This window comes from Lepidochelys kempii, chromosome 11 (genome assembly GCF_965140265.1).
Source record: "Lepidochelys kempii isolate rLepKem1 chromosome 11, rLepKem1.hap2, whole genome shotgun sequence".
NCBI lineage: Eukaryota > Metazoa > Chordata > Testudines > Cheloniidae > Lepidochelys > Lepidochelys kempii.
In genome coordinates, this window is record NC_133266.1 from 59562569 (window position 1) to 59577630 (window position 15062).

The 15062-nt window shown below is 39.4% G+C and overlaps 1 protein-coding gene across 7 annotated transcripts in view; it reads right to left on the reverse strand.

The window, feature by feature from the left end:
• The window catches only part of ALS2 (alsin Rho guanine nucleotide exchange factor ALS2), a 65027-nt gene that overhangs the window by 5881 nt on the left and 44084 nt on the right, over positions 1–15062 (reverse strand). For all 7 annotated transcript variants that reach the window (XM_073306426.1, XM_073306427.1, XM_073306428.1 and 4 more), the window contains 10 exons: positions 14613–14724; positions 14210–14287; positions 13974–14107; positions 11821–11988; positions 9484–9601; positions 8580–8737; positions 7102–7224; positions 5637–5813; positions 4703–4748; positions 950–1011 (listed from right to left, as the gene is read on the reverse strand). In XM_073306426.1, coding sequence (XP_073162527.1) covers positions 950–1011; positions 4703–4748; positions 5637–5813; positions 7102–7224; positions 8580–8737; positions 9484–9601; positions 11821–11988; positions 13974–14107; positions 14210–14287; positions 14613–14724 — 1176 coding nt within the window. The remainder of the gene's footprint in view (positions 1–949; positions 1012–4702; positions 4749–5636; positions 5814–7101; positions 7225–8579; positions 8738–9483; positions 9602–11820; positions 11989–13973; positions 14108–14209; positions 14288–14612; positions 14725–15062) is intronic.

Genomic DNA, 15062 nt, shown 5'->3' on the forward strand with positions numbered 1-15062 from the left:
ATAGTTGCAAATCGACTTAACTAAATAAAAAGACAGTTTGTTCATTTGTGTTTTTTCTTTCTTTTCTAGAAAGACAGCACCCTTCAAAACAGCCACTGATCACATTTGCATCACAGCCATCAAAAACTGCCCATTTCTAAGAATATACCACCTGCACAGCATACTGAATTGCAAGTGAACCAGATCAAGAGATATTACTGAACATAAAATAACATTAAGCTATTTTAAATCAGTGCTTGCTGTTCGAAAAGACTTTCTTCATTACTGCCACTCAAACATTTTTAAAACAAGACAACCAGCAACTGAGATGTCTTTTCCAGCCGTTAGCTGTGAAAACTCTCCATAAATACGCCATTTTGTCCTGACTGCTTTAAAAAAAAAAAAAGCATATGCACAATTGATTAAGTATATTCTCCCTTTTGTTTCTGTCAAGGTAGCTTACAAAGACCTGCCTAGAAGATACCAACTGTCCCCACACAAAAGGGCTCACCCATCTCCTCACTTTGAAGAGTTATTAACATTTTTGGCAGAAAGACGGAAAAGTCTTTCAAGGCTTCTTGTTGCAATGTGAATGGCAAACTGAAGATCACAATCTAATAACTAAATTAAGGCTTTGCCTACACTACCCACCTTTTAGCGACGCAGCTGTGCCACTTCAGCTGTGCTGCTAAAAGGCATGCAGTGTAGCTGCTGATTGTTGGCAGGAGAGAGCTCTCCCACCGACAAAAAAGACTTCCACCCCCAACAAGCGGCAGCAGCTTTGTTGGCAGAAGAATGCTCCTGCCCACAAAGCGCTGTTCACAACAGCGCTTTTTGTCTGTAAAACTGTTGTTGTTCGGGGGATGTTGGGTTTTTTTTGCCCATGAAGTTCCAGTGTAGACAAAGCCTTAGACTGAAGCAGTATTCTGAGCAGGAAAAGCAAGTCAAAGGGATAAAGTGAAAGGATTACCTGATCTGTTGTAAACATTCAACTGCTGAGGCAAAGCAGACATCTTTTGTGTTTGGTATCACCTAGGTAATCAGGAGAAGATCAGAATCTTTCTAGTAAATACCTCTGACAGCTCACAAGAAAGCGAACATGGCTATTGCAAAGTTAGCTATGCAACTGTATTAAATAGAACAAGAGTACTTTTGGCACCTTAGAGACTAAAACTTATTAGAGCATAAGCTTTCGTGGGCTACAGCCCACTTCATCGGATGCATTGAATGGAACATATAGTAAGAAGATATATAGATATAGATACACACATACAGAGAAGGTGGAAGTTGCCATACAAACTGTAAGAGGCTAATTAATTAAGATGAGGTATTATCAGCAGGAGAAAAAACTTTTGTAGTGATAATCAAGATGGCCCATTTAGACACTGACAAGAAGATGTGAGGATACTTGAACATGTGGAAATAGATTCAACATGTGTAATGACCCAGCCACTCCCAGTCTCTATTCAAACCCAAGTTAATGGTATCTAGTTTGCATATTAATTCAAGCTCAGCAGTTTCTCGTTGGAGTCTGTTTTTGAAACTTTTCTGTTGCAAAATTGCCACCCTTAAATCTTTTACTGAGTGGCCAGAGAGGCTGAAGTGTTCTCCTACCGATTTTTGAATATTATGATTCCTGATGTCAGATTTGTGTCCATTTATTCTTTTGCGTACCCAATCAGATTCTTAAAAAACAGAACTTTATTAGAAGAACAAAAAAAAAAAAGAAATAAAAGAACAACTCTGAGATTAGAATGGAAGATAATATCACAGGCAGTCAGATTCAAAACAGAGAGAATCCCTCTAGGCAAAACCTTAAGTTACAAAAAGACACAAAAACAGGGATACACATTCCCTCCAGCACAGTGAATGTCACAAGCCAAAAACAAAAGAAAATCTAACGCATTTTCTAGCTAGATTACTTACTAACTCTATAGGAGTTGGATTGCTTGCTTTCTTGATCTGTCCCCGACAGAGGAAATTACAATCCATCAGTGATCTTCCAGAAAACACCATCCTGGCCACTATGGATGTGGAAGTCCTCTACACCAACATTCCACACAAAGATGGACTACAAGCCGTCAGGAACAGTATCCCCGATAATGTCACGGCAAACCTGGTGGCTAACCTTTGTGACTTTGTCTTCACCCACAACTATTTCACATTTGGGGACAATATATACCTTCAAGTCAGCGGCACTGCTATGGGTACCTGCATGGCCCCACAGTATGCCAACATTTTTATGGCTGACTTGAAACAACGCTTCTTCAGCTCTCGTCCCCTAATGCCCCTACTCTACTTGCGCTACATTGATAACATCTTCATCATCTGGACCCATGGAAAAGAAGCCCTTGAGGAATCCCACCATCAACCTCAGCCTAGACCAATCCACACAAGCAGTCCATTTCCTGGACACTACTGTGCTAATAAGCAATAGTCACATAAACACCACCCTATACCGGAAACCTATTGACCGCTACACTTACCTACATGCCTCCAGCTTTCATCCAGGACACACCACATGATCCATTGTCTACAGCCAAGCTCTAAGATACAACCGCATTTGCTCCAACCCCTCAGACAGAGACAAACACCTACAAGATCTCTATCAAGCGTTCTTACAACTACAATACCCACCTGCTGAAGTGAAGCAACAGATTGACAGAGCCAGAAGAGTACTCAAAAATCACTTACTACATGACAGGGCCAACAAAGAAAATAACAGAATGCCACTAGCTGTCACCTTCAGCCCCCAACTAAAGCCTCTCCAGCGCATCATCAAAAATTTACAATCTATCCTGAAAAATGATCCCTCACTCTCGCAGATCTTGGGAGACAGATCAGTCCTCACTTGCAGACAGCCCCCAAACCTGAAGCAAATACTCACCAGCAACCACACAACAAAAACACTAACCCAGGAACCTATCCTTGCAACAAAGCCCGATGCCAACTCTGTCCACATATTTATTCAACTGACACCTTCATAGGACCTAATCACATTAGCCACACCATCAGAGGCTCGTTCACCTGCACATCTACCAATGTGATATATGCCATCATGTGCCAGCAATGCCCCTCTGCCATGTACATTGGCCAAACCGGACCGTCTCTACACAAAAGAATAAATGGACACAAATCTGACATCAGGAATCATAACATTCAAAAACCGGTAGGAGAACACTTCGACCTCTCTGGCCACTCAGTAAAAGATTTAAGGGTGGCAATTTTGCAACAGAAAAGTTTCAAAAACAGACTCCAACGAGAAACTGCTGAGCTTGAATTAATATGCAAACTAGATACCATTAACTTGGGTTTGAACAGAGACTGGGAGTGGCTGGGTCATTACACATATTGAATCTATTTCCACATGTGAAGTATCCTCACACCTTCTTGTCAACTGTCTAAATGGGCCATCTTGATTATCACTACAAAAGTTTTTTTTCTCCTGCTGATAATAGCTCATCTTAATTAACCTCTTACAGTTTGTATGGCAACTTCCACCTTCTCTGTACGTGTGTATCTATATCTATATATCTTCTTCCTATATGTTCCATTCAATGCATCTGATGAAGTGGGCTGTAGCCCATGGAAGCTTAATCTCTAATAAATTTGTTAGTCTCTAAGATGCCACGAGTACTCCTGGCTTTTTTGTGGATACAGACTAACACGGCTGCTACTCTGAAACCTGTATTACACATGAGTGAGAAAAATGCAGTAAAATAAAAGTATATTTTTATAAAGTGATTTTGGGGCTCACAAAAGATGCTGGATTGACTTAAGAAATTGAAGTCCTCTGTCAACAAAACTGTTACCTGTCTGGGCAATGTTTACGTAGGTTTCTTCATACTGCCCCACCAACAGATCTCAACTCTGATCTGGAAGGGCCAAGTCCAGAGGCAGAGAAATTCAGTCTTTTTTTATTCACTCCTTCGCCTCACTCCTCATGATACCAACCAGGAGACTGATTAGAGTGAATTATATTGAAAATTTCTGAGATGGTGATACTTGTCTAAAACGAATTGAAAAGAGACCACCAAAATAGCCTCACATAATAGCAACCATCTGATGGGAAAGAAATTTGGTCACTACTGACCTGTGCTGACTGAAGTAATGACCTAAAACTGAAAGGCTCTGCATCTCCATGGAAAATTGAATTTGACGTTTTTGATTAAGTCTTCCACATTTTTCTTCCTCCACATCATAAATCTAGCCATATACTTAAACTAGTAAGAGACGTCTGATTGTTAAACCACCATTAGCAGAAAACGGAAACTGACTACTCTAAAGTGGCTATTGTTCCTAACTGTATAATCTGTTCCTTTATCATCCTTATTAATAATGCCTTTTTTGGTGATGATCTACAATAAAAGTGGTATTACTCTATTTTTTAAAAGTCTTTATCAAATGCAATTTACAGCTCATCCTGGTAAGAGATGTTTCTAACCTCATCCTCTTTCACAACTGTGGACCAAACAAAACAGATGCAGGCTTCTTTTAAAATATTACAGGTTCTCAGAACTATGCATCCTCTAATATATGGAATAAGGAAATTCTGGATAGAGCTGCACTTCTGAAGTGACAACTGCTTACAGTAAGGAAGTCTAATGTAGCTTTAAAATACATACAAAATATGTAAGCACAAAGGAAAAATAAGAGCATAATAAATGTATTGCCAAACATGTGAGCTCACATATTCCTCTGTTGCATTAAAAAGTGGATATACCTTTTTATTTTCTCCAAGGATGGACACAGTCACTGGCCAAAATTTGCTGTAAGAAACCACATGTATTCAATTAACAGAATGAGTTGTTTTTAAAAAGTGATTTTAACTTCTCTTTTGCTTGATGCACAGAAAGGGACCCTCAAGATTTTTCTAATTTCCTCCCTCCACCACATGATTACCTACACTTAGCAGAAATAGTGGAAAATACTATAATTTGGAACACTACCCTCGAGTTCTTTAAGAATTGCCACGCTGCTTAAGCAAATTTTACATAACTAAAAAGTTATCAGGCTACTTCTTTTCCTATGACCAAGTACCATATTAGTTTAAAATGAGCATGTGTGTGATCAGCCCCCTCACATACTATTTACTGCAAAGATAGTTACATATAAATGTTCTGATAATAAAAGAAAAGGAAATATAGAACAGCCCATGAGAGATTCATAGCGCAAAGGACAGCAGTTCTCAAACCGCGGCTCAATTAGAACACAACTGGGGCCCAGCTGTGTGCTGATGGCCATCGAGACACATGGGGTCTGGGTTCTCGACTGCCTAGCCAGGTTGGAGTTGCTGGCCCCACATGGCGAGGGCCCGGGGCTGCCATTCAGCTCCCCAGAGTCAGGGTCGGTCTCGGGACTGCTGGATGGCCCTGCGGGGTCAGGGTCCAGGCTGCCGCCCGGCTCCACACCTGGGTCCGGGGTCGGGGCTGCCACCTAGCCCTCCACCCAGCACTCCACGTCTGGCTCTACTCTGTGGAGGTGTCTCTGGGTGGCAGGCACTGGATATAGAGGTCTGTGGGGCCCACAATGATAAGTAGGTCGAGAGCCACTGGCATAGGAAGTTTTCTGGTACAGTGCCTTCACTTGGCCATCATTTTCCAAATATCACATTTTTGTTTTAGTGTTAAGGCCATTACTTTTAACAGCATACTCACATCTGAACTCCAAGAAAGCTCAGAAGAGCTGTATCTGACTGTTTGTTTAGACGAAGAACACATTCCCAGTAAATATCTTCTTCGCGTTCATTGTCTAAGGCATATAACATAAACAAAGGAGGGTAGAGTCGTGGTAACAACACAGGAAGCAGCAGCCCAGAACTGGTTACCACATAACTGAAAAAAAGCAGAAAAGAAATAAGGGGTGGTGGGGGGGGAGAACCAAGACACACATTTATAGAAAATGAATTGAGCCAAACAATTAGAACATATACATAGCCATTTCAGGGTACGTTCACAGTTGGGGAGGAGGATTAGGAGAGGGTGCAGGTTAAGGAATTAACACTTGTGCTAAAGTTACACTTATGAGTAAGATCCTTTATTTAACAACACAGTCCAGGTACAATGCTGTAATACCAAATAGGTACCAAGTAGACTTTCCTACTGAAGGCCATAAGAACAGCCACACTGGGTCAGATCAAAGATCCATCTAGTCCAGTATCCTGTCTTCTGGCAGTGGCCAGTGCCAGATGCTTCAGAGCGAATGAACAGAACAGGGCAATGCATCAAGTGATCCATCCTGTCATCCAGTCCCAGCTTCTGGCAGTCAGAGGTTTAGGGACACCTAGAGCATGGGGTTATGATCCTGACCATCTTGGCTAATAGCCATTGATGGACCTATAGCCATGAATTTATCTGATACTTTGAGCTCAGTTATACTTTTGGCCTCCACATCATCCCCTGGTAAGCAGTTGCATGGGTTGACTGTACGTTGTGTGAAGAAATACTTCCTTATGTTTGTTTTAAACCTGCCACCTATTGATTTCATAGGGTGCCCCTGGATTCTGTGTTATGTGAAGAGGTAAATTACACTTCCTTATTCACTTTCTCCACACCATTCTTGACTTTATAGACCTCTGTCATATTCCCCACCCCCCGTTGTCTCTTCCAAGCTAAGCAGTGTCAGTGTTTTTAATCTCTCCTCATATGGAAATGGTTCCATACCCCTCATCATTTTTGTTGCCTCTCTCTGTACCTTTCCCAGTTCTAATGTATCTTTTTTGAGATGGGGTGATCAGAACTGCATGCAGTTCCTTCAATTCTAATTCAAAACTTGTATGTAAAATTTGAACTATAATGTAACACTCCTCTCCAAGCCATTCAAGTATGGTATTTGCATTTAGTCTCTACTTTAGGCCACTCAGAATTAAATATTTTTTGTGAATTCACATGGATGTTTGCTTCGGACAATCTGTCCTCAGAGCCAAAAGCTATTTTTCCGCCCTCCTTACTAGACACACTTTCCAAGGAAAAAAGATTTAACATAGGTACAAATCTAAGGTTCCAGTTCAGGACAGCACTTAAGCACATACTTAAATGCTTTCCTAAGAAGGGATTGCTTTATGAATTGGGTACTAGTTTATGAACTGAGTAGTTTATTGGAGATGATTTTTCCCCTACACACCCTGGTTCAGGAGATTCTGATCTGGAGTCCATTTTCCCACTACAGAAGGATTTCCTTCTCTTTGTCTCAGTCACCAAGAATGGAATTGTGCTGCCCTCATCAGGAAGATCAGGAAACAAGAACCTCAAAAATAAAATCATAATTGCATCACTTGATTTATTAGAAGAGTCCATAAATAGCTAATATATTCATACTCCTAAGGGAAAGCAGGGGAAGTTATTTATTTGAGAGACATTTTTCTAACACAAGTTGCACATGGTGATTTCTCCTGGGTGAGCCTAGCAACAAAGCCATATCCAATTACTTAAGCTTATGACACAAACAGAAACAGCTTGATATACATTAATTAGGTTATTTTTCCTTAGCTCCTTTTTCATGTGGTTCCTCTCTTAATTAGCTAACTATTCAGGCAAGATAGTGTCTTTTTTTAAGATATGACAATCTCATTAAGCTACATCTGGGACCAGTAATTTTAAGAAACTATAAACTATTGACATCATACAACCTCACAAGAGTGCTCAAGAACAGTCAGATTCCTGGAAAATTTGGAGACAGAAAACAAGTATGGAATTATGCGATATAGCACAGAGAATGAATTAGGGTATACTGGAGTTGAAAGAGAATTGTTCTCCTAATTGAAGATTTTCATCCCACATATCCTTATTTTACAGTTCATCCTCTCCTTAGTAGTTAATAATTGAAATTGTCATCAACTACCGACCTGGATAGAGTAGCACACTGTCAGAAGGTTTGCAGAGTGCAACTACTGTTTGGCTTGGAAAAAAAAACAAACTTAAAATGTGTTTGAATATCCTACAGTTTTCTTATTCATAGTTTCAGATTTCTTATTTAAAATACACGATCTTTAAAAAGCTTACACTAGGGTTCACAGTATGCGTCCACATGTGTAACCATAAGATTTAGTTAAAAGTCTCAGTGTATGTTGGTGTACTGTTTTTCTAGTCAAAATTAAACTAAAACATGCAGTTTTGCACAAACCTTAACTATATTAATATCTACATCTACACCAAAAATGCAGATATCCATGGTAGAATAATAGCTTTGAAAATTACTTACTGTACTATAACTATAGCAGCTAGCAAAGCACTCTTTGAAACAGGCCAGTTAGTGCACAACATGCTAGTGTGCACTAGAATTTACGCTCCTCTAGTGCTGACTAATGCACTATGTGGACAAGCCCTTAGCGCCCAGCTAGAAACAACCACACTGAAGAATGCCTTCCACTGTGGACAGAGCCTTAATGGGCTCCACTGTGGACAGAGCTTTCAGGGGGAAAGGGTTTTCTGTCCAGATTCATCAAGTCAGCTAAGCACAGAATCCTATCATGACTCTTCAAATTTAAGAGGAATGGGGGAATGCTGGCACACAGAGCCAAATTAATACTAACCAGATTAGGAGAATGAAATGTTTTTCAGTACATCCAGAAGCAATCTAACTTAAAACGTGATGCTTCTTACCTGATCAACTGGAAAATGCGTTTGAGGTAGGATTTAATTTCTCTTACTGCCTCCTGTAGTAACCGCCGATTGGCTCCCACTCCAACGTAGGTCATTCTGTACACAGCTACTAATGTCTCTACAAGCCTCCCCAGAGGGTGGAGAGGGGTGTCACAGGCCTGTGTGGAGAGGTATTTATCAGAGTCACCAGCTATGCAGCAGTAAGAGACAGATCCAAGAGACAGAAATGTTATCCCTTATGAATAAAAATCTTGAGTACAAGAGACGCAAGCAGGAGTCTCAGTTCAACTACTCAAGGTTCAATAATTTAACCTTTTTAAAAAGTTATACATGCATATCAACTACATACATACTACACATATAAACTAATTTCAGAAATAGTCAAAACTTTATTTTGACCGTAAAGTTTACACTTAGCTGAAAAGTGTAGCAAACTCCTCTATTAGGTAAGAATTCACACTACAGCCGCCTCAGGTAATTCAGCAAATTATCTATGCAGTTATACAGAAAACCCACAAAATATTTCAGTAACTTCGCAAGCACTTCAGAATTCTACAGAATGCTCTATTGGGACCCAAACACTTTTTAGGGTGATAAAACGTAAGAAGAAAGGAACAGACTCCACGAGCAGACTGGTATTATCAGAGAAGTGACCATGAGGGCTCAAACTTTAGAGAAAGCAGTACCCATATATTTTTCTTAATAATTGGTTGGTTAGGTGAATTTGGCAATTACTTGAGAGAGCAAGAACTTAACTAGGACCTTACTACAGAAAGTAACAGACACTGTACATTGATACTGACTGAAATCAGCTGGATAATTTAAGTGGAAATGAACAAGTTACGACACCTGAAATCATGCTTTATAGACAACAGCCAGCAATATTAGATGATGCTCACGATACCTTTATTAAATATTTCTTGATATTTTCATATTTCTCTAGTGTGAAGGCACCAACATGTTGTGGAATGAACTCTAAACTCTCCAGTGTCTGAGTGTGTGAACGACTCAATAGTTCTGGGCTGTAGAGATATAAGGACAGAGATATTGTATGGATTATACATGAAAGAGGTACAGTACATGTGCATATATTTAATCAGATTTTACAGTCTAAAGATATATGACAATTTTTTTTTAATTATATGTCTTAAAGTGTGGTGGGAGGATAAATGGTATATTAGGAAACATTTCCCTTCTCAAACCTCTTAAATGTTGACACTGTGGTTCACACTGAACTTTCTTGCTCCTTCTGCATCGAATACATGCAAATGTGCCTATCACCACTTGAACAATATTGCCTCAATTTCATCTCTGCTGAAGTCCTCATCCATACTTTTATCTCTTCTCAACTCTGCTACTGCAATTTACTTCTCTGTGGCCTTCCAAAAATCTCACCTCTACAGAATCCAGAATGTGCAGAATGCTGCTGCCCACTTTGTCATGTCTATGAAACAACATGACCTCACTATATCTCTTTGGTAGAAATATCCATGGAGTTGAACACTGATTTCAGTATCATGTTCAGAATGGCTACTTGTGGCTACTTGTCTGAAAAACCCTGCATAGATTTGCTCCAGCTGTCTCTTGGATCTCTCCCACCTTCATCTAATGCCAACTTCCTCTTTTCCTTTGCACAATTGACACACTTGGTACAAGAGCCTTCCCTAAAGCTCTTTAAAGCCTTTCTGTACCTATTTTCTTTATTAGTGATTTCCAAATTTCAAATCTTCTCCCTAGCTTCTACCTCAGCGTCTCTTCTCCGCAGCTTTTTTCTCTTATTTGAACTTTTCAAATACATTATGAATCATTCTGAGAAGTATAAAAGTTGGATTATGTTCTGTACTAACTAAATCCTCTATTACAGAGTTTTTACTTCACTATCAAGTATCAGGGGGTAGCGGTGTTAGTTATCCACAAAACAAGGAGTCCAGTTGCACCTTAAAGACTAAACAGATTTATCTGGGCATAAGCTTTCATGGATAAAAAACCACTTTTTCAGATGCAACTGTACTGTATATTTTAAATATACTTCAGAACAGATCATGACTGTTTCTAAACATGATTTAAAATAACTTAAGATATAGACACTTATGTAAATATACAAATATGTTTAAGGAAAATCTCTAATACATATCAATCTGTTGTGACAGATATGGCAATTTCCCAACATATCCTGGACAAACCTTACTGAATTAAGTTAAAATATCTTAGGAATTCATTTTATTACGAAAGCAAATGTTTATGTATTAGTGTGGGATTGTATGTATGGTCTTTCGTGGTGGGGAGATATGAGTGGGTGGTGTTATGAGCTTCAAAAAGACTCTTAAAAATGAATCAGACAAGACAACTTTCAGTTGAATGGGTACCCCCTAGGAAATACTTGAAGGAGGATGGAATTCTGCCCTCCAGACCCATCCTGAAGAGAAACCCATTGCCTGGCTGATTACCTATTCAGGGTCTCTGCAGATCAAAGACCCAAACTCTATAAAGAAAAGATTCAGATTCATAGATGTGTTTCTTCTGAGCTAACAGCTGTTATGAACTTGTGACTCCTTTGTGGGTTTGAAGAACTGTTCACCTGCCACTGCCAGAGCCCTTGTTATAGTTAGGGTAATCTCTGGTAAACATACTAGCATGTAGGTAGGTTCTTTTGTTTGTGATTTTTTTATGTTTTCTCTGTAATGCTTTCACCTTAAGAATAAATATACTTGCTTAGAAAGGGTGGTGTAGCTAACTTATACCTATAGGCAATTATGCGGTTTACAGCCTCTGAGGAGAAAAACAAAGAAGGCCTACTTAGGTAGTCTGACTTGCTGGGGTAATCAGTGAAGGTAGGGAACTGTGCAGCCTGAAAACCGTGCAGTCAGTCAGGAGACAGACATGTCTCTCCACCCAACAGAGGCAATGACTAGGGAGCTGGAAGCTTACGAGTGGGCGCCGATGAAGGATGAGAGAGAGTGAATACAGGTGCAGTTGCCCTGCACTCTGACACCTGTATCCACTCACACATATATTGCAAAATATGTATAACACCATCTGTAATGATCTAAACTATCTCCTACCAACGGATCTGTTCTGAAAAAGAGATTTTGCATTACGAGGTGAAGTTAAACAATGCACTTCTGAAATTTTCATTACCTATAGATATCTCAAAGAAGTTTTCCTAGTCTTCCCTTGGTGTGATCCCAGCTTCTTCTGAAATAATTTCTTCATCCTGGCTACTATACTTCTGGACACTAACCTGTCTTTGTGTTGACGGCGGTTGGTGGTCAGAGCCACAGCAATGCTGTCCCAAGCCTTCCATCTGTCTCCCTGGCCTGGATTCTCACAACCCAGCTGGTGCCAGCATTCTTCAAACACTGCCTTCCATTTCTCATCAGCAGGCACGGCTAGGTTTCCAAGCTTCCTCCTGATAAAATCATCACCAAATGCCACTCTGATTTCAGACAGTCTTGGAACACAACCCAGTGTGAAACTGCACCTAATTATATCTGTGTGCTTGTAAGATATTCACACTTGTTTGAGGAAATCTGAACATTTAAGATTATATGAATATTAAGTCGTGTGTCTAATGTTATTATTGGACCATTGTAAACTGACCTGGTATATAAAATATCTTTTCTGTTAAGCGTTAGGATTGAATCTAGAACTACTCTGATCTAGAGTAGTTTGACTATCAAAAGTTTCTGAAAAGAGTTCATTTAAGGATTAGCATGGCCCTTATGTTTCTCACTGCAAAGAGAAGCCTTGAAATGTACAGCAATCTGTGTACCTAATAACATTAACAGATTAAACAGAAACTGATACCCCTTCCACAGCTAGAAATGTCAGTCTCTACTCTTTTTAATAGTGTCTTCCTATGAGACACATAATCTGTTATAATATGGAACACATGTGGTTCCTCAAATATGCATTGCTTTGATGTAATAAATGGTTTTGAGACAAAGGAATGTGCTGCATTTGGCTGTGTCTACTTTCACCATTGTTGATACTCCCAGAAAAAAGCCTGGAGATCCCCAGAATGAACAAAAGTTACCAGTGATTGACAGTTGTATACAGATTTATGTATAGCCATTAAGATGTTATTGATATGGATAGTTTTTTATTAGTATTCAATTTATTTCACAGCACTTGAGAACTAAGCACAATGAGAACTGCCAGCACTTTGATCGAAACTTTGTCTAGTTTCATACTATCACAAAAGGTAGGCGCTAGCCCTTTTCACAACGATACCAATAGATTACGAACATCAAGGCAACTTGAAAAAAAAAAAAAAAAAAGATAGAACTCTTGTTGTTTCACAGCCAGTCTTCACAAGTGTGTACATACATTTATTCATAGACTCCCTACTGGGGTGAAAAGCAGACAGCTAGCTAAGATAGCAAGTGTTCAGTTCAGCAGGGATGCCTGTTTAACTTTGCATTAGGTTGTAGGTGTCAGTGCTGTCAAAAGAAAGTACCAGTGAATGCTTCAGGAAGCACAGTGACAAGCCAGCCAAGTAAATACACGTGGGTTATAGTTCTCATTCTAACATACATTTCTGAAATTTCAGAGTGATCTTTAGTGATCCTGAAACTGAAGAATCTTTAATACAAGTATAACCAGGCACAGTGCTAGTAAATACTGTGAAGCTTCATCCACAGCTCTGCCAATGAATTTTTGGACAAATGAGAACAAGGATGAAATCAAATGTATCTTCGTTATGACTTAAAAAGAGACTCAAACACAGGTCTTAGAGACAACAAGTCAGCAGACTAACCCAACGTGCCACTTGTTCCTGATGTTTTCTAGAATTAGCTTTGCCAAGGTGTGAAAACATCATAGTTTGTGATCCAGGAGGTTCCCCCAGTACATTTCCAGTTGCTGTTAGCTACTTTCTCTGCACAGCCCTAGTTCTACTAATACGTTGGGTTTTTTTAAAAACAGATTTCTCCACAGAACTAATGACAGGTCAAAAGGTCTGTGGCCAACAATCCTGCAAATATAAACTATCCCATTCTTTTCCCCTGCAGTCTCTAAACACAGTCATATAACTTGTGTTCTGAAGCGGTCATTATCTTCACCCTCAGCTAGTGTTCTTGGGAGAAGAAAGGAAAAACCAAGAGAGAAAAGTAAGCCTCCCAAAGTCCACCATCCTGCACCTTGTCTTCAAGGGCCTGCAATTCCTGCTCAGCAATGCAATGCAGTAATGCCATGCCCTGACCCTTCTCCAACCAGAGAGTTGCTGTGAATGACCCTAGAAAAGCTACAGAAAGTCAAAAGACATTGTTCTAGATCAAATGTTTTTTCCTGAACGTAGCTAGCTTTGAATGAGATTGGTAATGAATTTCAGTTACACTCAAACACACTACTCTATACTATCAGAATAGCAGTGATTCCCCACCCATAACTCACAATGCTTTAGGTCTGTCCTTCTCACTGTCATACAAGCTGGGTTTGAAGTAGGTTCCAGTGATTTTTATCCCAGATCCCCATTCTCCAGTGAAGAGACCTTCAATGTAATCTCCATTTGGCAAGGTCAGGGTTCCCTTGTGGGGTAGAAAGAGAATTAAACTGAATCCCACTGAGAAATGATTCAAAGAAGAGAGAACAAATTTACAAAAAGGTACCCAAAAAGTATAAATTACAACCTTTCCACTAAGGGTCCAGTTATCTGAAAACTCTCCTTCATAAATTGTATCATCTTCAGAAAGCAAAATCCCAGTCCCCTATATAAAGAAAAAAAACCCATAATTAACACAACAGAGAAATTATGGACACATGGCATATACAGTAGTCACGATTAAAAAGACCGCATTCTAGGTATAGAGATATCCTAGGAGATCTCAGATTATATCCACTGGCAACTGTTGACTTTTAAAGTGACAGCTACTATAGGAGATTGCAGTAAAATGTAGACCAGTCATTACAAAGACTATTTTAAAATTACAGGACAGAACTGAAGTGTTAGATTTTGATAGTGATATGTAGAGTGCTGCACAGGATAAACAACAGCTGGGGAAAAAAGAATATATAGTTTAAGGTCCAACTCACCATCATTTTGTTGTTGCTAAAGGCTCCTTCATAGTACAGTCCAAACTGAGTAACCACAACACCATTTCCCTGGCAGAGGTCATCTTGCCATGTTCCCATATATTTTTCTCCTCTGCAGAAATAGGAAAGTATATCTAGATAAAATAGCCTAATTTTTACAGGAAATAGTGCTTATTATATCTGCTCTCAATGGGGCTCCACTAGGACACTGAAAATGTGATGTCACAAGTTCAGGAAGTCACATGCCATACATTTGAACTCTGTATGGTTTTTTTTAATCTGGTTTAATTAGTTTAATGGAAGGAGGATTCTCACCAGCAGAAATATATATAAACCTTAACAAAAATACTCTGAAATGACTGGATGTGGCAAGAGTGTTATTATGAAATTTAGTATTTCAGATGTTCTGGGAGATTCGAGTGTATAAAGAACAGAAAACTCAATAATAAT